Here is a 26,687-nt window from a genome sequence, read left to right as displayed (position 1 = left end):
AGGGTAGACTGCTCAGAGGTTAGAGGGAGGAGATGAGGGTAGACTGCTCAGAGGTTAGAAGGAGGAGATGCCGTCATGCAGCGACAGACAACTAGAAACAATACCAAGCACAAAAATACGTGCATTCACATACAGATATCATATATATCATATATCATATATCAGGGGTGGCCAAACTCTTTTGGTTGTGGGCCGCATACAGAAAAGTCACGGGCCAAACAATATTAAGCGCGGTAGTTTTCAACCTGTTTAGACTGAAAGCGGGGGGGAAATTAGACCAGAAAACCCTTGTGCCATAAAAAAACTTAATTTCTACCTAAATAAATATATGACACATAGTTTATTGATGTGCTGCTCACCTATTACAATGGGTATTTCTGTATGTTTTCAAATGGTCTTTTCCTGTGCCAACAGGTTAAGACAGAGATAACATTCAGTATTAAACATGTTTAAAAAAAAGCTGACAAATAAATAAATAGACCAGGTCAGGGTACTCAAGTATAACCCATTTTCAATGGTTTTAAATAAAAAAAATGTTTTTACGTTTTGTTTTTTTCCGTTTTTCCATTTCTTTTTCCGTTTGAGTTTTTAGAATATATATTATTTTTTTTCTAAATTCATGGCTTGGCCACCCGTCATATATTAATAATCAAATGTGTTTGAGAGTAAGTGGAGATATGTGTGTATGTGTGTGTTACGGGTGGTATGGTATCCCCTATTGCACCGATTCTCAACCGTTTTCTAACCAAGGACCCGTATAAGTAGACATTAGAGCCACAGACCCCCAATTTGATGATATATGTTTTTCTCTTTGACTCAATTCTCTAAATATTTGTATCATGAGATATATGATTTTGTCCAGAATTCCATAACTACCTGTACTGTAGGTAGAGAGATAACAGTGAAACTACCATCAACATAGTCCTTCTGTAATTGTGTGGACTCCTGCTGTGGACCACCTCGACCCCCCCGGTGGTCCCCGGACAGCCCGTTGAGAAGCACCACTCTACAGCACAGTTCAATGCATCCGTCCTGGTGAAAAGCCCTTAACCTTTCCATTAACCTTCTCATTCACATGGATCAAAGCCATCACGGTCGATCTAAGACTGATGCAGGCAGTCTAATTCACACGAGCGTACGAGGGCAGAGAGCACGGCGTGGAGACGTGACACAGAGACACACGGCTTGTTCTCACCATGGGCTGTCGTACTTCCACCTTGATGATGTCCTCGTAGATATCGTCCCCATCGTCCTCACACGGCACACAATCGTAGATGTCATCCTCGCCCAAGTCATGCTCACTGGGGAACACACACACAGACACACACACACGCACACACACACACACACACAATACGCAGGTTAGATAAACAGCCTCATCTAGAGCAGATCTTCAAAAGATAAAAGGATGAATCTTTTGAGCTGAGTGGGCTAATAATAATATGGCCTCTGTAGACTGCTGTGGAAGCAGCCAGGTAGCCAGCTAGAGCAGTTCTCCTCTCAGTGTCCACGAGTCCGCGGGGGTCCGCATGTTCGTCAATTTCGTCATCAGAGGGCGTACATGTACGTACGCTAAGGCGCCGTGCGGACAACCGCGTACCTCCGATTTCTTTGACCAAAACAGACGCTGAATTTGAAGAGAGGCGCTTTTGCACCGTGGCGAAGTTAGTTTTAGGTTTGGATGTTCAACAGACATTCACTGTAGAATGTCGAATATCCAACCTAAAACTAACTTCATTTTTGCTGCTCTCAGTTGGGTTAATTTGGCTATGTTCTTCATGACAGCGGCTAATTACACACTGTACATTTAAACGTACACTAGTTCAGCTCAAGAACTCCAGCTCTCTCCATCTTTTAGCAACGTTCTGACTATAATCCCACAGGTGTTTACCTGCTTTTCAGATCTGCACTTCATTTGCCTGTCTCTGTCTCTGTCTCTCTCTCTCTCTCTCTCTCTCTCTCTCTCTCTCTCATATCAAATGAAACAATATTCAAAAACCCATAGCCTGATAACAGCACAGTATGAGTCACACACCTGAGCAGGAATGGCAGGTGAACACAGAAACAAAGTCAAGTTGTCACTCCTGTAGCCAGACTGCATGTGACTTTGAGTTGACCATCACAGCTGAAGTGTTCCTATACTTTTCACTGTGTGTGCGAATGAGGGATAAAAAGTTATGAGGAAGCTCTGGCCTCAATCCCATATTCAGCATGGTCCTCCTGCCTGCCTGCCTCAATCACATATTCAGCATGGTCCTCCTGCCTGCCTGCCTGCCTGCGTGGCATCAGGGCTGTTTGAAGTCTTCATTGAGGTGGTGGCTTGGTTCACTCTTAGCTATGTGCTTCTTCCTCCTTCATTAAACACAAGTGGCACACGCTGAATACTGACGAGGCTGTGTGGAGGAGGACGCCTGGCAGCTCCATCACTGTCTCCGCTCTGACCTGGGAGAGTCTTCTGAGACTCGCTGTGTGTCTTCAGCAGAGACTGGGGAGTTGGATGGGAGGGAGGTTTTGGGGACAGACTCTGCTCTAAACCCTGGGAGACGAGGATGAGATGAGTGAGGGCGAGTTGAGATCGAGTTTGAGAACGACCTGTGTGGAGATCTGAGAGATGCATCCTCCTGAGGGAGAGCATGGAGGAGGAGGAGGAGGAGGAGAGGTGGAATCCAGTGTGAGCAGCACTGCCTTTTACCAAATGGTATATGATGATAATAAAGTCAAAATGTATGAGTATCATATCCAGTTTGCAATTCTGCTACATTCAATTCAAAAGTCCATATGTCAAAAGATCCCAGATGATCGTCTCCTGGAAAGCAGAAGTATTGTGTAAGTAAGCACATCTGTGACTTCACTGATTAATGTCGCCTCAAAGTCCTGCTGCACGGAGAACATGTAGGAGCTTCACATAACATCATGAATCACACAGTGCGTGCTGGGAGAAATTAACACTTCATATGCTGCAGATTTCACTGTGATTTGTTTGTGTGTGTGTGTGTGTGTGTGTGTGTGTGTGTGTGTGTGTGTGTGTGTGTGTGTGTACGTGCTATTAGACAGAAACAGAGAGTCAGAGAGACATGTTTCTGGCCGCCGGTCTTGTAAAACTGTCAAGACTGAAACTATTTATCTCCCTTTGTCTCGTGGGCTTGGGTGGTGGACATAAACAAATCATATAAATGCATTTCTGTGTACATGTGTGTGTGTGTGTGTGTGTGTGTGTGTGTGTGTGTGTGTGTGTGTGTGTACTTGTCAATGTGTGCATGTTAGTATGTGTGCATCTACAGTGTACACACATTGATGTGAGTGTGTGTTTGAGCATCAGTGGGCTACAGAGTCGGAGCGGAGCACTGAGGTCTGGTGAATGGGGTCTAATTTTCTGTCTGATTACACCCTGACAGGCCAGAGGAGGCCCAGGGTGTTACACCCTGACAGGCCAGAGGAGGCCCAGGGTGTTACACCCTGACAGGCCAGAGGAGGCCCAGGGTGTTACACCCTGACAGGCCAGAGGAGGCCCAGGGTGTTACACCCTGACAGGCCAGAGGAGGCCCAGGGTGTTACACCCTGACAGGCCAGAGGAGGCCCAGGGTGTTACACCCTGACAGGCCAGAGGAGGCCCAGGGTGTTACACCCTGACAGGCCAGAGGAGGCCCAGGGTGTTACACCCTGACAGGCCAGAGGAGGCCCAGGGTGTTACACCCTGACAGACCAGAGGAGGCCCAGGGTGTTACACACTGACAGAACAGAGGAGGCCCAGGGTGTTACACACTGACAGACCAGAGGAGGCCCAGGGTGTTACACACTGACAGACCAGAGGAGGCCCAGGGTGTTACACACTGACAGACCAGAGGAGGCCCAGGGTGTTACACACTGACAGACCAGAGGAGGCCCAGGGTGTTACACACTGACAGGCCAGAGGAGGCCCAGGGTGTTACACACTGACAGACCAGAGGAGGCCCAGGGTGTTACACACTGACAGACCAGAGGAGGCCCAGGGTGTTACACCCTGACAGAACAGAGGAGGCCCAGGGTGTTACACACTGACAGACCAGAGGAGGCCCAGGGTGTTACACCCTGACAGACCAGAGGAGGCCCAGGGTGTTACACCCTGACAGACCAGAGGAGGCCCAGGGTGTTACACACTGACAGACCAGAAGAGGCCCAGGGTGTAACACACTGACAGGCCAGAGGAGGCCCAGGGTGTTACACCCTGACAGGCCAGAGGAGGCCCAGGGTGTTACACCCTGACAGGCCAGAGGAGGCCCAGGGTGTTACACCCTGACAGACCAGAGGAGGCCCAGGGTGTTACACCCTGACAGGCCAGAGGAGGCCCAGGGTGTTACACCCTGACAGGCCAGAGGAGGCCCAGGGTGCTACACCCTGACAGGCCAGAGGAGGCCCAGGGCCAGAGGAGGCCCAGGGTGTTATACCCTGACAGGCCAGAGGAGGCCCAGGGTGTTATACCCTGACAGGCCAGAGGAGGCCCAGGGCCAGAGGAGGCCCAGGGTGTTATACCCTGACAGGCCAGAGGAGGCCCAGGGTGTTACACACTGACAGACCAGAGGAGGCCCAGGGCCAGAGGAGGCCCAGGGTGTTATACCCTGACAGGCCAGAGGAGGCCCAGGGTGTTATATATATATAATACACTATATTATTGCACAGAACCCGGCTGGAACAGGCGGTGCCTGTTTAGGCAAGAAGAATTGCACCCGCCCATATTACACTGACCCTTATTGCACTATCATGTAAATAATAAAATAATAAAATATATAAAAGCATAGAACCATAAAACCATAACATCATAAGAACATAGAAGCATAAAACCCTGGCGAAATCGAGATCCCTTCCTTACAGCAGAATCACAAGGCTGGAACAATGACTAGAACCCACTGCTTATCATCTGGGAGTAAAGGCTACAGTAGAGTTTAGCTCAATGTGACAGACCAATCAAAATGGCCAACCACAGATTACAAAGAATCGGTAATAGCCTACTGTAGCTACTCGTCTCCAACACTCATCGAAACGAGATATCGGTTCGAAAAATATTGAAGTGTAAATTCATCGCACAAAAATGCCCCCCGGTGTGAAAGGAACTTAAGGCTACATGTAGCACACTGGATAGATACAAGGATGAAAGGGAAAGAGAGTGAGACAGACACATTGTAGATGTTTCTACAGTGCGTGATTTCTAACCCCACATAGGATAAGCAATAACCACGCCCTGTGGCGCCGGGATTGGCCAGGAGCATTGAAGCTTGGGACTAAAGCACCTGGGTTTTTTCATCTTTTAAAATAAAGATGTTTAAAAAACTATTGCTTGTTACATTTTCAGTGCTGTACCTTTTCTCTGGGTAAGAATTGAGCTTGAAATTAACGATATGATACATTATATTATATGAGCTATGAACGTGAACACAACACCGTTTATATTATTGCATGTTTTTGTAGATTGTGTACATTGTGTAGATTACAAGTATTATGCTTATTATTATTATTACTATGCTAAGGAAGGTAGGTGACAATAATTAATTTCAATGTCCGCTCTCAATGTCCACTCTCGAAATCGCTGTCCATTCTCAAGAGCTATTCAGTTGGTTCATGAAATCGCTGGGCTGCGTGCCCTCCAGTGTTGCTCCTGGCCAATCCCGGCGCCACAGGGCGTGGTTATTGCTTATCCTATGTGGGGTTAGAAATCACGCTTCTACAGCACTACAGGGCTGCAGAAAGGACCACATCTCATTACTAATGAAATATGGAGCTTAAACCGTTGCCCATCTCTAACTCTATACATTCGTGTGCAGTAGATGGATCTGAGGATATACCTACACTTAGACACGTCCATGTTCAAGCTATTGACCTTTGACCTCAAGCTGCCCACGGGCTTAATGGAGCCTAATAAAGTGCAGAAGAAGAGTGACATACATGGTTGTGACACTATTTGCTTCACAATGGTAATCTACGGCTCGTCCACAGAGGGACAAGTCCCTGAGCAACGGTGGCCCGTCCACCCCCATGTCATGCTCTGTCAGATCCAGGATGGAGGTGACGAGGTGACATCACACAGCCAGAGGGAGGAGGCGTGGCCCAGAGGGAGGAGGCGTGGCCCAGAGGAGGGAGGAGGCGTGGCCCAGGTTCACCATATTAACCCACCAGACCTCAATTAGGTAGAGCCAGGCCGAACACGCACACTTCCACCAACAGAGGCAGTGTGGCAGAATGCAAATCACAGCGTGCTTTACATGCACGTGTTCGTGTCTGCCTCTACTGTACCACAGGATGTTCGCCTCCATTCATTCAGCAGTGATGCTTTCCACCGACGGCCACAGGCTCCAATCTGCATCTTCTGACATGAGTCCCTCCGACGTGATTCTGTAAATATGGAAATCCTCAAGGTAAGTCACCTCTACTCAACCCCTCACAAATGACATCTCTCACGCAGGCAAAGCTGCTCCCAAGCTGCACAAGTGTGACCAGCCATCGACAAGACTTCACGTCAAATACCCGACACGTCGGCCATCTTTAAATATTTCTAACTGCGGTGGAATCTGCTCATCGTCCTCTCCCTCGCTCACACAAAGTCGGTCATGCGCTCGTCGTAAATCATCCGTGCATCAATATTTCAGGCTAATTAATAAGTGTTTGAGTGCAGGGTTATTGCTAGCTTAAGTGTGTCCAACTGCATTAGGCGCAGGACCTGCTGATGAATCAATTATGTGTCTGCAGTGCCCGCTGATGAGAATCAAATGCATATATGTTCCTGGAGAAGGTCAAGAGGAGGCGTGCTGCACTGATTCAATAAGGCGCGGCCCTGTGCACCTACAGGTCACACAGAGAGCAGCGTGCTACAGCAGCAGCTAGCTGACCGCTACACAAAACACATTCACTGATCAAAGCAGAGGGCAAAAATCCTGTTATTGGATAGAGGAGAGTTCGGAGGTTAGAGGTTAGAGGTCAAATTGTGTGATTGAGTGATACTACTACTAACACTAGCCCAATATGAAATGAATCACAGGCTCGATGAAAAATGGTCAGGAGCCATATGTCATTTTCTTTCGGTGACCTAGAGTTTCTTCTCGTTTTCCAGTAAAATTAAGGTTACGTTCATTTCCATAGCACTATTCATACATACTGTAGAATGTAATTCCAGGTGTATTACATCAAATACGTTCAATGGATTAAAACCACTGTGTTACATTAAGATTTCCGAATCAAAAAATCGTCCAGCATAGGACAGACCCTCTGTCAATTTCAACAACAATTCCAAAATGATCAACTTATAAAATAACAAGCGCACACTGAACAGAAGAATAAAGAACACAGTAGGATCAGAGGCGATGTTAATTAAAAGCTAAGTTCACTGACCTCGCCGGTTGTTATCGGTTTTTCGCAAAATCGGTGTGTCTCTCTTTTGGTATCTCTCTATGTGCAACACGCAGTCTCATCACTGGAGACGACGACGCAGAGTACAGAGGACTGATACAGGACTTTGTGGACTGGTGCCTGCGGAACCACCTCCAGCTCAACGCAGGGAAGACCAAGGAGCTGGTGGTGGATTTCCGCAGGCGTGGTCCCCACCCCCAACTCTGGTGAACATCCAGGGAAAAGACATTGAGAGGGTAACATCCTACAAGTACCTGGGTGTTCACCTGAACAATAAACTGGACTGGTCAGACAATACTATGGCACTTTATAAGAAAGGACAGAGTAGGCTGTACCTACTGAGGAGGCTGAGGTCATTTGGGGTGCAGGGGGCACTGCTGAGGTCTTTCTATGACACAGTGGTGGCCTCTGCCCTCTTTTATGGCGTGGCCTGTTGGGGCAGCAGCATCTCAGCCACGGACAGGAAGAGGCTGGATAAGCTGATCCGAAAGGCCAGCTCTGTCCTAGGCTGCCGCCTGGACTCAGTGGAGGTGGTGGGTGTGCAGCGGATGAGAGCAAAGCTGGCCTCTCTGATGGAGAACAACTCCCATCCTCTGCACGACACTGTGACAGCCCTGGAGAGCTCCCTCACCACCAACAGACTAGTTCATCCAAAGTGTGTGAGGGAGCGTTTTCGGAGTTCTTTCCTCCCAGCGGCTGTCAGACTTTTTAATTCTGTACACTGAACAATGGTTTTTAAATTGCTGCTAAATGGCTGCTAAATGCACTTTTATCTAGCACTTTAATGTAATTTCTGTGCTTTTAATGCAATTCTTAGTTGTGTAATTGCTATATTCAGTTTTTTATTATTGTTGAGCATACGTGCTATTATGTTGCTGTCTCTTTTTTTAACCCTGTCCACTTGCTGCTGTAGCACTGAAATTTCCCCTTGTGGGACGAATAAAGGATTATCTTATCTTATCTTATCTTATCTTAGTATGTGTCTCTCTTTTGGTATCTCTCTATGCGCAACACGCAGTATGTTCTGGTAAAGGGGGCGGGGCTAGGGATAGGAAGGTCGTAGAGAGTCTGGATTCGAGAGGTGGGTAGGGGGCATGGACAGGTGTATCGGGGGGGAGTGTATGTGGGAGGTGGGAGGGGGTGTGGTCAGGAAAGGGGCGGGGCTAGGGAAAAGCCCTACCAAACATACTGTAACATAACAAAACAAAACATAAATTATAGCTGCTGCGCAGCAAGGGGTCGTGGCCGGGCAAGTCTCAAGTCTTTTAGCTATAGTCCAAGTTGCGTCGACAAGTCTTTAGTCACAAGTCCAAGTCAAGTCTCGTCTCTTATGGATGAGCTTTCTATGATCTGCTGCATGCAATCCAGTCTGCTTAGATTAGAACACTGCCGTTCATGACAGGGCTGGGGCAGAAGGCAGCAGGTTAAGTACATGGCAGTTGAACATAGAAGCGGAGAGAGTAGGGACAGTGGAGGCAGACAGAGATGGACTGAAAAATTGCTTATTTATACTTTGGCATGTATGACATTACCGATGACATGACAGCAACAACTATGACATCACCCACCCAGTCTGCTCAGCCAGGAAGGATGACATCATTGATGACATATGTAATACAAAAATAAGAGTCCGCACACTGGCAGCTGCTCCCAAATATTTATTTGACCACAAAAATAATGTGACGTTTCGGGCAAAGCCCTTCCTCAGACATGAATATAGTGTAGGGACACACCCCTTAAGTACCCTCGCAGGGGTCACCTGACACATCATGTGATACATAAAATTAAACATACAGTGCACTTGTTACATCATTGATGACATAATCACTGATGACATCATCACTGATGTCATTGCTCAAGTGACATCACATCATTAGGTATAGCTGGTATATATCTGCTCCTGGAGTTGTTTGAAACAGTCACTGAAGAACTAAATCTATAAATGAAAATAAATAAACTGACAGTCCTTCAAGTCAGTTTTGGTGGAGCACAAAGTCCTTCATCACTGGTGTTAGTGGTAGGGAGTGGACTTGGTTTAGGCGATGTGTGCCCAGCACTTGGCGGATCTGGATCCGACACACGTGGGCCAGACTGGGAGGACATCTCTTGGCCTCCAGAAAGACCCTGAGAGCCTCAGGATCCGCCAGCTGTTCCTGCTCTGTGGTCACCAGGGCCGGGTCAGCACCGTGGTCTAGCAGCAGCTGGACGAAGGCCGTGTTGCACCTGGTAAGCAGCACCTCCTCCAGCAGGTGAGAAGCCACATCACGGGTCAGAACTCCAGCAGCCTGGAGCAGCAGGTGGAAGCAGTCCAGGTACTTGAGTACAGCACTGATGTAGAGAGCGGTGTATGAGCCGTGTATGGTTCTGATAGGGTCGGCCCCGGCCTCCAGGAGGATCCGGACACAGTCCAGGTGACCGTAGCACACGGCATAGCAGAGAGGTGGCCAGTTATTCGCATCAGCTAGGTCTACCTGTGCTCCCTGTGTGATCAGGTAGTCCACACAGGCAGCATGACCCGACCGGGCTGCGAGCACCAGAGGGGTCCACCTATAAAAACACAGCTCATTGATCAGCCTTCTGAAGTGGTCTTCCTGCATCAGGCTCCTCAGTGTGTCCAGGTTTCCTGCCCTGACGGCATCATAGAGCCGCGTGTCAACATGCTCTGCTTGAACAGCCATTCCTTCAGATGTGTCACTGTACCACACTGACTTGTATGCTGTGTTTTCCACCACTTATATAGCCTCAGCCAGGAAGGATTTATGACATCACTGATGACATCACAATTGCTCAAGTGACATCACTGATGATGTCACAACGCTTTTATGACATCACTGATGACATCACAACCTCTTATGACATGACTGATATCACAATGCCTCTGACATCACTGATGATGTCACAATTTATGACATCACTGATGACATCACTGAGACTTTGTGTATGTGTGAGAGTGAGTGGATTTATGACATCACTGATGATGTCATCAGTGGGACAGACAGACAAACAGACAGAGCCCTAGCTCCCTTAGATAGATAGATGTGCTCATTTTTTATGTATTTCCAGACACTTTTAGAGACACTGAGGGAATAAATTCATTACCGTAACACTTTTTTAATTGGAAATATGAAACAACAAACTTTTTTTTTCCAATGGCAAGCACTTCAATATGCTCAAGGGTATCACTCAAAATGTGTATGATTAACAAATACGAAGTTGTAGCTAACATTGCGAGAAATTCCATGTTGTATTACGACTACCGTACATACTTCATACTACATGAGGAAAAAAATCTGTTCTACTTAGAGACTCAACAACCATTTCTGTGGATTCCTTGCCCCCAAAAATGTGGAAATAGACACCAAATTTGTAATTGGAGTCAAAATATGGCCACAATTTTAATAATGGCAGCCATTTAAAAAAACGTCATTTTAACATACTTCCACAGTGTTTCGGGTATCAAAATAAACATAAAAATGTGAAAATAAATTATGTTGCAATTAGTTTAAGGTCAAACCTTATTTTCTCTAGACTATTAGGCAATGAAGACTGACGATTGGTTAAGGGTAGGGCAAAATGTGGCAAAGTCACATCAGCAACGAACTTTGAAAAATGGTAGAGCCAGAGGGAGCCATTGGCAGTGATGAAGATGATGTTCAGGTTTTATTGTCTGTTTTTGAATATTGTGCCAGTGAGAGTTTCAGTGTGTTTTAAATAAACAATCAAAATTTGATTTTTTTTTTGCCTGCCTATTTGTTTGGTGGAAAGTTGTTCTTTGACATGAAGTTGATTATACAGTATGTGAGAAAAACAGTAGCTTTGATGTAGCAAGCTGCTTTTGCCATGTTGCTCGTAGCTTAGCTTGCTACATTTGTAGTTTAGCTATATTTAATCTGGAGTAACTGATAGCTTAGCTTACTACATTTTCCAAGTAGCTTGCCCATCACTGGCTGTATGTATGTGGGGTTAACCCATTGATACCTGATGCAGCATTTGCATGTATATCCCTCATTTGTGTGTGTATCCCTTTAAGACCGTTCGCGGTCTTAAAGGGATACGCACACAAATGCTGCATCAGGTATCAATGGGTTAAGCTTCCCTCTAATCCAGTATTAGCCTGCTTGGCTGGTGCGAGAGCAGAGAACACACCATCATGTATTCAGTGGGCATATATCTCCAGCTCACACGCCCTCCTCCTCCTATGATGAATGACACCTATCTCACAGCGCCACCTAATTATTCTCCATTCATCAGAGAGGAGCGGCTGCTGTCACAGCTGGAGACACTGACTCTTTCACACCACCCACCCGCCACCCGACCCAACGAACCAGGCAGCAAGGAGGCCAAGACGAAGGCCAGGGTGCTGATGGTGTCACCATGGCAACGGGCAGAGAAGCTGGGCTCAGATGACAGGAGTTTGAAAATGTGCATCACGCACATGAGGAGACATTTTATTCATCTTCTCTCAAGTCACAAACAAGCTCACGACAAGTTTAGAAGAACATGAAGGTGCCTCATCACACGACAAGATATTATTAACATGATCACACCCAGCTGCTGTAGCCTATGTGAGAAGTCATGTGATCATGGAGGGGCAGGTGTTTACAAACATGGAGGCGGAACAGCTGTGTTGGTGTGTGCACTAGTGTGCACTAGTGTGTAGTAGTGTGCACTAGTGTGCAATGGTTGGTTTACCAAAGAAAAGTGCAAGGGCAGATGAGTCTGGATGAGGACAGGAGACAGAGATATAGGCAAGGTGGGCTGTCAGTGTTAAGATCCGTGTGTTACTACGTTGGTACACTATGTCACTAGCTCGGTGCTAAAAGTGCTAAAATGGTTTACCGTTGGTGGGCAATATGGTCAGCTCTCCGGGGCGGGATGTTAAAGTAGCTTTATCCAATGTTATGTGAATGCTGTGACGTCGCCGTGCAGATACTCGCTAATATCACAGAGGTTAGAAATAACCGGGGCAGCTCCGATGCATCTTGGAACGGTTCAGGAGGGTTACCATGTGACCTGTGCACAGGTCACATGATCAGGAGGGTTACCATGTGACCTGTGCACAGCTCACATGATCAGGAGGGTTACCATGTGACCTGTGCACAGCTCACATGATCAGGAGGGTTACCATGTGACCTGTGCACAGCTCACATCGTAACCCTCCTGAACCATCATGTGACCTGTGCACAGGTCACATGATCACATATTCTGCACCGACCTTCAGTTCCTGCCAAGACTCTGATTTCCAGATATCTGCTGATTGTCGGGACGGAAACGGAATCAGGGATCAATCTGTGAAAGCATCTCGAGAGGTGTTGCATACAGTATGTGATGTGATGTTTTACATCTCGTGTGTGTGTGTGTGTGTGTGTGTGTGTGCGTGTGTGTGTATGTGTGTGTGTAAGTATGTGTGTGTGTGTGTGTGTGTGTGTGTGTGTGTGTGTGTGTGTGTGTGCGTGTGTGTGCGTGTGTGTGTGTGTGTGCGTGTGCGTGTGCGTGTTGACCAAGGCCAGGTGGAATGCATACTTACTCTGCCAGCTCCTCAAGGCTTCGGTACACATCATCCTCATTCAGAGCTGTGTCCTCCGATGGAAAGGGCCTAGAACACACACACACACACACACACACACACACACACACACACACACACACACACACACACAGAGTGAGAGAGGGTACAAAACACACCATCAATCCAGCCGCGTGCGTCCCAGGTGGATAAATCGTGTTATCTGTCACATTGTCACTCTCAGCTCCCTCACACAGCAGCAGGACACATTCAGTGCTGAAGCTCAGCTCCCTCACACAGCAGCAGGAAGTATTCAGGGCTGTCCCTCACACACCACAGTGTCAAAACACATCAACACACCGCTGCTGACAGATGGAAACCTCGTACTGTATCTTCACACTCAAAAAAGCTGTGCCATTTTTGGTTCAGATTGTATCAAGGGTTTTGAGGCAGTTTCAATACCGGGCGATTTTTTTCCTCAGCAGTGACATTATCTCGTAATGTGTGAGCAGTGAGCACTTCATCTCTTCCAACAACATTGGTAAGTCACTCAGTGAGTTACCTTCACACCTTTAAAAAAAGAAAAGAAAAACGTTATGTCATACGACAATCTGAATGATTCATCCTGATATATATACATGTGTATATATATACTGTGTGTGTCTGTGTGTGTGTGTGTGTGTGTGTGTGTGTGTGTGTGTGTATGTGTATATATATATATATATATATATATATATATATATATATATATATATATATATATATATATATATATGTGTGTGTGTGTGTATATATATACATTTTTTTTTTTATTATAATTATTTCACCCAGAAAATGGGATACTCCCAGGAAGTGGCAGCAGGGTTTTTAAATGGATGACTAATCAATGAGCTCCTTAAAGAGGTGGATTTCTCTCTGATCTTTGTTCTGTCAGGGACTCTGAAACACTTCATGTGTGATATTAACAGGAGGGAAAAAAGCGTGCTGAGGGAGGGGAAATGTGCGCTCTCTGCTCTCTGTGGCCACTCAGTGGCTGAGAATGAACAATCCTGGTTGGTTGCATGGTTTTATGGGCTCAACACTGCGTTTATACTGCTGGTTTGGGAACGCGCCACCTGGAAAATGTGCTGCAGGATGTGCAAATGCAAGGTCATACTTTAGAGAAGTAAGACCTCATCTAAAATGTGATGGTGAAAATGAACGGAACAATAACCTGCCGTCAGCCATTTTTGATTATATATGCCATATATGATTATATATGCCATATATGGGCAATTTATCGGCCAATTTGAGGCAGTAAAAATCATTTTCATTCATTACACTGCCATCCATGTGTGGTAATCTCCATTCAGTTGAAAGTGTCTCATCCACACAGACTGTCTCTGTTTAGAGATGACAGAGAGAGATACTGACATGTGATTTCTACTCATATTATTGTGCAGCGCAGGAAGAGGTCTCTGCTGGCCGGCCATGTTTTCAACAAGAGCAGATTACAACGGTGAAAACAACAACAACAACAACAACAACAAACATATCTTCAACCATACAAAACACAGGAGGATTGAGCTAAGTAATGGGCATTTTCTCAATGCATTTGTAAAATTATACAACTGGTTATCAGGTTGGAAGGCTACATCGCCCACACAAAATACAGTAAAAACTTTCAATTTAAAGGAGGACTTACCCCCTAGATATGTATTAGAACAGTGATTTGAAAATACCTATGGAAAAAACCAAGAAATGACATATGCTCTTGTCTATACTGGACTCTTTGGCTGTGTTGAAGTCAAGATTCTTTTTCGGAAATCGACGCCATTACAGTTTGCCTACTGCCTCAAAAATAATTTATTTGATAGGGGCAATATCTTTATAAATATCAACAACTAGCCAACGCTGTTGGTCTGTATGGAAACAGAAAATCTGAAAATGGTTGAAAGTTATATCAATTTGGTAATTCAGTGGCGAACTAGAAATTTAATTATTTTTCTGCATGTATCTCTATGGCAGGGTGTCAAATTACGTTACGAGAGCAAAGTGACATGGGCTCGTTAACAGCAGCACACCCACAATAGGACAAACCTCTCGCTCTGGGGTAACACAATGCGAGATTTCTCCACGTAATTCCCTCGTCTAACTAGAGATAAACCGCGCAATGAAATCCGTTTTTAATTTGCGTTTTGGGGCTTTTCGTGATTCTTGTTGAAAGTTACAGCATGACAGCAGCATTTTTCCTCTCAGGGCGCAGGAGAGGCAGCGCAGAGCTCTTCTCCTCTTCAAAGCCCCCGCCTCTCACTGCCCGCGCGTCCCCGCTGCCTGAGCACACAGCAGCTCGTGCTCGCACACAGCGAGTCAACCCCCCCCCCCCAGTCCCCAGTCGCTCTACTCTGCTGACATTTCCTGAAAAGTTGGCGTTGCTTGTACACAGTGACGTTTATAGTAGCCGATGTGTTTAGACCAGCTTTGTCACGTTGTCACGTCGTAGTATAGCGTTATATTTTACATGTGCGCTAAACTGCGACGCTATTTGTTTGCGGAAATATCAGACTGCTCTCTCTGCTCTCAGAGCACTGTGCTGCGCGCGGCCGCGCGCCCCCGGAGCTTGAGGCTCGTCCATGAGGTTACAGTACGACTCTCTCCTGCCCGCTCCCACCTGCCTGGGCTTGAGACAGTGCTTCCAACTCGGACTGATAATATAAACATCATCATTCGAGCTTATCCAGGTAAGATATTAATAAAGTAGTGACACATTCAGCGGGAAACTAACTATAATTAAGACATGTGCCAACTTTGACGACGTTTGGTTCAGTATTTTAAGAGCAAACTTCAATAGGAATAGGCTTAGTTGTGAGGAGCCGAAAGGGTACAGGGGGAGTAGTGGAGTAATTATCTTGAAATCCCATAGTCTTTGGGGACAACCTGACGTCAGGTTGTACCAAATATCCCATTCATTTGAGAAAAAAAAAAAAAGCAGTGTTTGACCCTTAGAGGGCGCTTATGCCAGATATGCTGCTGAAAAATGATACAAATGGTAAAATGGCAACAGTTTGGTGTCAAATGTGGAAATTCTGACCAGAATTCTTCACACATCACCCCCAAAGTCATATATATTGGTTAAAAGCTGAAAAAAAGTGTTTTGGAGGTAAGTTCTCCTTTAAGGAAAAGAAACGGACCAAAATTAATCAATTGTTTTTATTGTGTTTTGACCAGGTTTTGACCGGGAGAGCAGTACAATCCTATATGGGACAGTAAAATAAATAAATAAATACATAAAAAGACACATGAAACCACTCATTGGACAACAGTAGGCCTACAACCAGTTCATATGAGTCTGAGCTGATTTGATATGATTTGTCACTTGCTCATAGATTCTCATAAGAATCATGTATTTTTAAATCAGTCAGGAAGGACTAGAGCAGTGATACTCAACTTGCGGGCTGTGTGTGTTTTTTTTTATAGTGCACCTGAACGCAACATGCAAGATACCCGCTGAATAAGTGTCCAAATGTTCATGTCATTCTGGCCAATACTCTTCTGTTATAACATTTCATGGCTGGAATATGGAATATCTTTCAATAATCTATGATTTAGCTGCTAAATTGTCAAATACCGCCGTCTGCTTGCTACCCAGGCACTTATGTATGTACTTAACCCAGGGGTGGCCAAACTACGGCCCGCGGGCCAACTGTGGCCCACTGCACGTTTTTAAACGGCCTGCCATGAATTTAGGGGGGGGGGGGGTAGCTAAAAACAAAAACAGGAAAAAACGTAAAAAATAAAAAATAAAGAAAAAGAAACAGAAAAACAAAAATAAAAAAAATTATTCCCCCATTTCATTTTTTCAATTTAAAACCATTGAAAATGGGTTATACTTGAGTACCCTGACCTGGGGTTATTTATTTTTAAACATGTTTAATACTGAATTAATGTTTAACTCATTCAGTGCCAGCCACTTTTGGAGAACGGATGCTCCCAGTGCCAGAGTTTTCAGAGCGTTTTCAGTGATTTCTCGAGGCCCACAGAATATTGTGTGATATTACTATGTAAACACCGAACACGCACAAGAACGAGCTGGCTCTATTGTATCATCAGCAAAAAAAAGTTTATTGATACCATTTTCCGTTCTTTAGTTATGAGCCGGAGAAGATAGGTCGTTTTCAGCGTTTTCAGGCTTTTCAAATTATTAGCTGAGATAATCCGCCTTTTGTGAAATGCAGCATTTCAAGCACATTCACTGAGTCTGAAGATAATATTTTCTGATGTAGTGACGTAGTTGTTGTGTGATGCCCTGCGTGCACCACCCGGCACCACCCCCCTCCCCCCCTCCCCCCGTAAACTCCTCCCCACACTGCACACAGCCTCACGCAACCATTATATTTTCGGAGTGCTGCATTTGTGTGCTGCTGTCGGCTCTCAGCGCCACAGCAGGGAAGAGCCAACCCGGATTGCTGAATGGTTTGGCGTCAGGGGCTGCTTTCCTGTCTGCTAATCGGTTGGAGAAACTATACAGACAGACAGACAGACAGACAGACAGGGACAGAGGGGCTCAGTTGTGAGCGCGGATTGACTCCTGTTCGGAGCCAATGTCAGCTCCCGCGACAGAGCAAATGGCTCTGGGAGCATGCATCGGGTTGTCTTTGATCCACGGCTTTTAGGCTGTTTCTCGGACCTGTCTCTAATCTGGACTGCACCGAGCAAGCACTGTCGCCACCTAATGAGTCCGTAAAATAGGTTATACACCTCCAATAGCTTCTATAGTTGTACAGGAGCTGCGGAAGGCTTTGATCGACGTCCCACCGTCAAAAAACGCATTGGACGTCGAAGGACGTCCGTGGCATTCTACGTCACTATTTAATTGGACGTCGAAGGACGTCCATGGCATTCAATGAGTTAATACTAATGTTATGTTAAATTATCTCTGTCTTAACCTGTTGGCACAGGAAAAGAAAATTTGAAAACATACAGAAATACCCATTGTAATAGGTAATAGGTAATAGGTAATAGGTGAGCACATCAATAAACTATGTATATATATATATATATATATATATCATATATTTATTTAGGTAGAAATAAAATTTTTGATGGCACAAGGGTTTTCTGGTCCAATTTGTTTTGCCGCAAAAACTGCCACGCTTAATATTGTTTGGCCCGCGACTCCTTATATTTTTCTATATGCGGCCCACAACCAAACAAGTTTGGCCACCCCTAACTTAACCTAACTAACTTAACCTAACTAACTATCCGGTGTGCACAACATTGTCAGACTAAACTCCGGCTGACACCCCAAAAACCTACAATCGGCTACAGAAAAATTGATATCGTTTGTTTATTAACTGGCCCCTCGCTTTCTATCATTTCACGAAAGTGGCTCCCGGGCAAAGCAAGTTGAGTATCCCTGGCCTAGAGTGAGTCTGTGAGACATGCCCTGGCGTGAATGTGTGTGTGCGTGAATGCTTGTGTGTGTGTGTGTGTGTGTGTGCATGTGTGCGCGTGAATGCTTGTGTGTGTGTGTGTGTGTGTGTGTGTGTGTGTGTGTGTGTGTGTGTGCGCGTGTGCGCGTGCAGCACCTGAGGCTGGCTGTGAAGTGAGCTGGCAGATCATCTGGACTGCCTCGTGACAGAGAACACATTCACAGCTGTATCTCCCATAAAAGCACTTTACTCTATAAGAGCTAAACTAATCCTTTTTCTGCGGTTATTCCCAACATAGGATCAATTGACACATGTTTGGTGTGACCATGTGTTGGTAAAGAGGGAACAGCAGTGACCTGTTTGTGGATATCACACCAGTGACTGTAAAAAACAGACATTATCATGTCAGCTGTGTGCGTGTGCAGATGTGCTGATGTGTGTGTGTGTGTGTGTGTGTGTGTGTTAGCCTCAGTGTACTCAATGTAATGAAAACAGTGGCTGCAATGCAGAAGTGTGGCGTCAGGTTAATCAATGTTTGTCTTTGTTTTCATCAGCTTTTTCTCCCATTTTCTCCCCAATAGAGCTCAACAGTCACGTGACGTCTCTTGTCCCGGAAGTGAGTTTGCCCCGGAAGTGTCTCTTGCCCCGGAAGTGAGTTTCCCAATCAATCAATTCATTGATTGATTAATTGATTGAGTTTCCCCAAGTCCACCAAGTCAACCCCTGACCTACTGAATCATGAGTGACCATATGATCGTGAATTTTCCATTTCCTCCCCGTCTTTACTTCCGGGGCAAGAAACGTCACGTGACGTGTGGGGATCTGGGGAGAGCTGCAAACTAGAACATGCTTCCTCCGATACATGTGCAGTCGCCAGCCGCTTATTTTCACCTGATAGCGAGGGGTTTCACCGGCAGGACGTAGCGCTTGTGGAGGATCACGCTATTCCCCCAGTTCCCCTCCCTCCCGAACAGGCGCCCCGACCAAACAGAGGAGCTAGTAGTGCAGTGACCAGGACACATACATACCCCACCAGCTTCCCACCCGCAGACACGGCCAATTGTGTCTGTAGGAACGTCTGACCAAGCCGGAAGTACCGCTGCCGAGAGTTGAACCCGGGTCTCGGCGGTGGTAGGCGAGTGCATTTACTTCTACACTACCCAGACGCCCCCAGGTTGTTTCAATGAAAGCTGTTTAGTATTTCTGCTTACTTTTAGAAAGAAAATATGCTTAGATAAGAGTCATTGAATAATGGTCTTTCATGCAACATAGAACTAATGTATGGTATTTCACAACATTTGATCAAATTGCCCTGAAAATTATACAAAATGTGCCAAAACATATTTCACAAGGGGGGTTGAAAAGCCCTGGTTAAATGAAGAAGTTAATTTCCTACCCTAGCGCGCGCACACGCACACACGCACGCACGCATACACACACACACACACACACACACACACACACACACACACACTCCTGGAAACACTCTGCGGCTTCAGTCTTCTTCAGATGAATTGACTCTAGTCATTTTTCCTGGTTAAAATAGTGTAGCTCTGCATGCTTTTCACTTCATTAAAACGGCTGTATTTTCACGTGCCGAGCTAATCGAGCTAATCGAGCTAATCGTGCACAAACGGCCTCATCTGATTGATGTTGCTGTCTTACTCGCTGATATGAGCATCACACACAATGCATTTCTTCCTCCAGAGCCAAATTACACACCCACATTGACGGTACTCTCCAATGAAACGCATGTTATATTATAAGCTATATTAAATCCGGCAGGGCTAAATTTAATTAGGTAAATTTAGTTATTATATTTAATTACTAAAAATGTATTAAATTTAATTATGATCTCAAAGTTGTTTTGCGGACCAAAGCGCTGTCCAGTACTTGAGTCCTGCACTTCTCATTTGTCTTAATGATGCAGCTATGTAATTAATGTATGGTTATTATAATAACATCCCAGCAGCTTTGTTAAGGGCTCTCTGGGCTATTCAAGCCTCCTTAAGGGCTAATGTACACCGCCTCCTTAAGGGCTAATGTACACCGCCTCCAGAACAGATGCGGTACGGCTGAGAACAGACCCACACTCATGTCATCTGTCAGACGGATGCAAGATCCGTCAAAAATAGAACAGGTGCGTCATTTCTCCGTATCGCCCATCAATTAACATGTATCACCCATCAATTAACATGTATCTCCCATCAATTAACATGTATCTCCCATCAATTAACATGTATCTCCCATCAATTAACATGTATCGCCCATCAATTAACATGTATCGCCCATCAATTAACATGTATCGCCCATCAATTAACATGTATCGCCCATCAATTAACATGTATCGCCCATCAATTAACATGTATCGCCCATCAATTAACATGTATCTCCCATCAATTAACATGTATCGCTCATCAATTAACATGTATCACCCATCAATTAACATGTATATCCCATCAATTAACATGTATCTCCCATCAATTAACATGTATCTCCCATCAATTAACATGTATCACCCATCAATTAACATGTATCTCCCATCAATTAACATGTATCGCCCATCAATTAACATGTATCTCCCATCAATTAACATGTATCGCCCATCAATTAACATGTATCGCCCATCAATTAACATGTATCGCCCATCAATTAACATGTATCTCCCATCAATTAACATGTATCGCCCATCAATTAACATGTATCGCCCATCAATTAACATGTATCTCCCATCAATTAACATGTATCGCCCATCAATTAACATGTATCTCCCATCAATTAACATGTATCGCCCATCAATTAACATGTATCACCCATCAATTTTTTTTTTTTTTTTTTTTTTTTTTCACCTTTATTTATACAGGGATATCTCTTGAGAGCAAGCTCTCATTTTCAAGAGAGCCCTGGTACAGAGGAACACATACACAAGGTTTCAAGTTACAGACAGACAATCAAAACAACATTAAGAATAGGTGAAAAACCCACTTTCAAGTAAAACAAGAGCACCCATTATGTGGGAGACCTTCTAAAAGAGTTTTAAAGGAAACAAGAGGGATCAATGCTTCTATTTTCAGAGTGTCCTGAAGTCTATTCCAACCGTTGGGGGCATAGAAAGCAAAAGCACTCTTTCCTTGTTCAGTCCTCACACGTGGGATAGATAGTCTAATACAGGACTGTGAGCGAGTTTGATAACCTCCACTGTTATGAATGAGAAGTGAGGACAAATATGCCGGGAGTTTCCCAATTAAAGCTTTGTAAATAAATAAAAGACAGTGTTTTTCTCTACGAGCCATTAGGGAGGACCAGCCCACCTTTTCGTACAAAGTACAATGGTGTGTAAGAAAAGCATCGCCTATGATAAAACGCAGAGCACTGTGATAAACAGCATCGAGGGACTTCAAAATGGAAGATGAGGCATGCATGTATACAACATCACCATAATCAAAAACCGACATTATTAATGATTGTACAACAGTTTTTCTGGCACTGAATGAAAAGCAAGATTTGTTCCTATATAAAAAAACGATCTTCCTCCTCAGTTTCTTTGTGAGATGTTCAATATGAGTCTGGAAGGAGAGTCTGGTGTCTAACCAGATACCAAGGTACTTATAAGAATTTACTGATTCAATTTGCTAACATGTATCGCCAATCAATTAACATGTATCTCCCATCAATTAAAGGAGAACTAACCCCCAAAACACTTTTTTTCAGCTTTTAACCAATATATATGACTTTGGGGGTGATGTGTGAAGAATTCTGGTCAAAATTTCCACATTTGACACCAAACTGTTGCCATTTGACCATTTGTATCATTTTTCAGCAGCATATCTGGCATAAGCGCCCTCTAAAGGGGCGTTCACACCGACCTATTAAAGTTGGTCGCTGGCGTCGAGTTTACATACAAAGTCAATGCAAACGAGCGATTGAGCGTATATTCGCCTGGGAGAATAATCGCTGGGCGTCCGAGCGGCAGAGACAGAGCGATAGGGAGAAAATACGCTCGTCGCTCAAGATGAAATATTCCAACTCGAGCGAAAATACGCTGGCATCAGTCGCTCGCTGTTCAATGCTGATTGGCTGCTGTGTGAGAGCGAGTCAAGGATCACTCTGGCTTGGAACAAACCGCTGGTTTATTGTGTGGCAACAAACCGCATTGACAGGCTGACAGCTGACATGAAGTGAAGTCTGTACTACCGGTATGCAGCTCGCATTAGGTGCACGCTGATGGGCTTAGCTTGTAAACAATGACGGTGGCTCGTAGTGGACAAACAGCATGACATTGCGTAACGTTATATCCCCCACATGTCCGTCATTTCGTGTGCCTGTTGATGAGCGATTTAAACAGAGCGACAGAGCGATTCCAAAGGGTTGACTTGAGCGACAGAGCGAAAAATAAATATCTCGGTGTGAATGCACCTTAAGGGTGGAACACTGCTTTTTTTTCTTTTCTCAAATTAATGGGAGATTTGGTACAACCTGACGTCAGGTTGTCCCCAAAGACTATGGGATTTCAAGATAGTTACTCCACTACTCCCCCTGTACCCTTTCGGCTCCTCACAACTCCAAGCCTATTCCTATTGAAGTTTGCTCTTAAAATACTGAACCAAACGTCGTCAAAGTTGGCACATGTCTTAATTATAGTTAGTTTCCCGCTGAATGTGTCATTACATTATTAATATCTTACCTGGATAAGCTCTAATTATGTTGTTTATATTATCAGTCCGACTTGGAAGCACTTTCTCTCGGCCAGTCAAACGGGAGAGTCTGCTCTCTCATGCACCCGCGGGGGCGCGTGCAGCAGCAGCACACAGCAGCAGTGAGAGGCGGGTTTTTTTGCATGGGAACAGTCTGACATTTCAGCAAACAAATCTCGTCGCAGTTTAGCGGACATGTAAAATATAACGCTATACTACGACGTGACAACGTGACAAAGCTTCTCTAAACATATCGGCTAATATAATATCGTCACTGTGTACAAGCAACGCCAACTTTTCAGGAAATCAAGTCAGCAGAGCAGAGCGACTGGCTCTGTCTGTGTGTGTGTGCTCCTCGGGGGGATTTGCATGGGAACAGTCTGTGAGGAGGAGAAGAGCTCTGCCCTGCACTGCCTGCGCCCTGAGAGGAAAAATCAGAGGTGCTGTAACTTTGAACAAGAATCACGAAAAGCCCCAAAATGCAAATTAAAAACGGATTTCATTGCGCGGTTTATCTCTAGTTAGACGAGGGAATTACGTGGAGAAATCTTGCATTGTGTTACCCCAGAGCGGGGGGTTTGTCCTATTGTGCGGTGTGCTGCTGTAACGAGCCCACGTCACTTTGCTCTCGTAACGTAGTTCGACACGCTGCCATAGAGATACATGCAGAAAAAGAATTAAATTTCTAGTTCGCCACTGAATTACCAAATTGATATAACTTTCAACCATTTTGAGCAAAGCTGTTTCCAAACAGGCCACCAGCGTTGGCTAGTTGTTGATATTTATAAAGATATTGCCCCTCTCAAATAAATTATTTTTGAGGCAGTAGGCAAACTGTAATGGCGTCGATTTCCGGAAAAAAATCTTGACTTGAACACAGCCAAAGAGTCTAGTATAGACAAGAGCATTTGTCATTTCTTGGTTTTTTCCATAGGTATTTTCAAATCACTGTTCTGATACATATCTAGGGGGTTAGTCCTCCTTTAACATGTATCGCCCATCAATTAACATGTATCACCCATCAATTAACATGTATCACCCATCAATTAACATGTATCTCCCATCAATTAACATGTATCTCCCATCAATTAACATGTATCACCATCAATGAACAGGCGAGAGCCGATCCGGCAGTTTTGGTGGATCCGCAACGCAGCCTTAACACATCTGGTGTACATTGCCTGTAGGCCTGTTACTTTCTGTTGTCCTTGGTAGACCCAGACTGGTCCCTGTGGTACTTGACAATGGTTTTGCTGGGTGAGCAGTTTTCCATTTGAAAAGTGAAAATGTCTATTGGTCTATACTTAACCATACACTGTATTTCTCATTAGCCCTAGTTGACAGGGCTGAGGCCGTCCCAGAACACTTTTACTTCTGTTCCAAACCAGTCAGCCGTCACGCACGAGTTGATTCAAGATTGTTTTTTGTCCTTTTTCAACCACATAGATTTGTGTGAGGGTGTTGTTGAGTAGCTATGCTACTTTCATTGTGCTTTAGATGTGGCTCAGAGATTGATCCTACCACATCAGGCAGAGGACGGTTTGGACTCAGGAGTTATTATTGCAGCAGAACTGCTCAACTTTAACATTGCTTTTCCACTTCTCGATTCTGATAAATGAGAACTAATGTTTCCATGTCCAAAACTTCTCCCCTCGCTCTCTCTCTCTCTTCTTCAATCAGCCTCTCTCTCTCTGTCTCTCTCTTCCATCAGCCTCTCTCTCTCTCTTCTTTAATCAGCCTCTCTCTCTCTCTCTCTCTTCCATCAGCCTCTCTCTCTCTTCTTTAATCAGCCTCTCTCTCTCTCTCTCTTCCATCAGCCTCTCTCTCTCTTCTTTAATCAGCCTCTCTCTCTCTCTTCTTTAATCAGCCTCTCTCTCTCTCTCTCTCTCTCTCTCTTCCATCAGCCTCTCTCTCTCTCTTCTTTAATCAGCCTCTCTCTCTCTCTCTCTTCCATCAGCCTCTCTCTCTCTCTTCTTTAATCAGCCTCTCTCTCTCTTATATCAGCCTCTCTCTTCTTTAATCAGCCTCTCTCTCTTCTTTAATCAGCCTCTCTCTCTTCTTTAATCAGCCTCTCTCTCTCTCTCTCTCTCTCTTCCATCAGCCTCTCTCTCTCTCTCTTCTTTAATCAGCCTCTCTCTCTCTCTTCTTTAATCAGCCTCTCTCTCTCTCTCTCTCTCTTCCATCAGCCTCTCTCTCTTCTTTAATCAGCCTCTCTCTCTCTCTCTCTCTCTCTCTCTCTTCTTTAATCAGCCTCTCTCTCTCTCTCTTCTTCAATCAGCCTCTCTCTCTCTCTCTCTCTCTCTCTCTTCTTTAATCAGCCTCTCTCTCTCTCTCTTCTTTAATCAGCCTCTCTCTCTCTCTCTCTTCTTTAATCAGCCTCTCTCTCTCTCTCTTCTTCAATCAGCCTCTCTCTCTCTCTCTTCTTTAATCAGCCTCTCTCTCTCTCTTCTTTAATCAGCCTCTCTCTCTCTCTCTCTCTCTCTCTCTCTCTTCCATCAGCCTCTCTCTCTCTCTCTCTTCTTTAATCAGCCTCTCTCTCTCTCTCTCTCTCTCTCTCTCTTCTTCCATCAGCCTCTCTCTCTCTCTTCTTTAATCAGCCTCTCTCTCTCTCTCTCTCTCTCTTCTTTAATCAGCCTCTCTCTCTCTCTTCTTTAATCAGCCTATCTCTCTCTCTCTCTCTCTCTTCTTCCATCAGCCTCTCTCTCTCTCTCTCTCTCTCTCTCTCTCTCTCTCTCATCAGCCTCTTCTTAATGCCCCACCCTTGCTTGAGGTCTTTCATTAGCACAGTCCAACCTGCCTGTAATGAAGTCAAAGTGCTTTGTGCAGTGCTCACACAGCCCTGGCTCAGCTGTAAAGACATGTGTGCTGGCCTGCTTTGTGCAGTGCTCACACAGCCCTGGCTGCTGTAAAGACATGTGTGCTGGCCTGCTTTGTGCAGTGCTCACACAGCCCTGTGGCTGCTGTAAAGACATGTGTGCTGGCCTGCTTTGTGCAGTGCTCACACAGCCCTGTGGCTGCTGTAAAGACATGTGTGCTGGCCTGCTTTGTGCAGTGCTCACACAGCCCTGGCTGCTGTAAAGACATGTGTGCTGGCCTGCTTTGTGCAGTGCTCACACAGCCCTGTGGCTGCTGTAAAGACATGTGTGCTGGCCTGCTTTGTGCAGTGCTCACACAGCCCTGGCTGCTGTAAAGACATGTGTGCTGGCCTGCTTTGTGCAGTGCTGCTCACACAGCCCTGGCTGCTGTAAAGACATGTGTGCTGGCCTGCTTTGTGCAGTGCTCACACAGCCCTGGCTGCTGTAAAGACATGTGTGCTGGCCTGCTTTGTGCAGTGCTGCTCACACAGCCCTGGCTGCTGTAAAGACATGTGTGCTGGCCTGCTTTGTGCAGTGCTGCTCACACAGCCCTGGCTGCTGTAAAGACATGTGTGCTGGCCTGCTTTGTGCAGTGCTCACACAGCCCTGTGGCTGCTGTAAAGACATGTGTGCTGGCCTGCTTTGTGCAGTGCTCACACAGCCCTGGCTGCTGTAAAGACATGTGTGCTGGCCTGCTTTGTGCAGTGCTGCTCACACAGCCCTGGCTGCTGTAAAGACATGTGTGCTGGCCTGCTTTGTGCAGTGCTCACACAGCCCTGTGGCTGCTGTAAAGACATGTGTGCTGGCCTGCTTTGTGCAGTGCTCACACAGCCCTGGCTGCTGTAAA

General features: G+C 45.4%; 1 protein-coding gene across 1 annotated transcript in view; it reads right to left on the bottom strand.

The window, feature by feature from the left end:
* vav2 (vav 2 guanine nucleotide exchange factor) overlaps positions 1–26,687 on the bottom strand; it is a gene marked incomplete at its 5' end in the record, with an annotated part of 379,801 nt that overhangs the window by 50,717 nt on the left and 302,397 nt on the right. Inside the window, 2 exons of the mRNA XM_083642062.1 lie at positions 1,196–1,301; positions 12,902–12,970. Coding sequence (XP_083498188.1) covers positions 1,196–1,301; positions 12,902–12,970 — 175 coding nt within the window. The remainder of the gene's footprint in view (positions 1–1,195; positions 1,302–12,901; positions 12,971–26,687) is intronic.

The sequence above is a fragment of the Poromitra crassiceps genome (assembly GCF_964638095.1).
Source record: "Poromitra crassiceps genome assembly, chromosome: 8".
NCBI classification, from domain to species: Eukaryota; Metazoa; Chordata; class Actinopteri; order Beryciformes; family Melamphaidae; genus Poromitra; species Poromitra crassiceps.
Note: the sequence above shows the minus strand (reverse complement) of the source record. Positions and strands in the feature narration are given on the sequence as shown.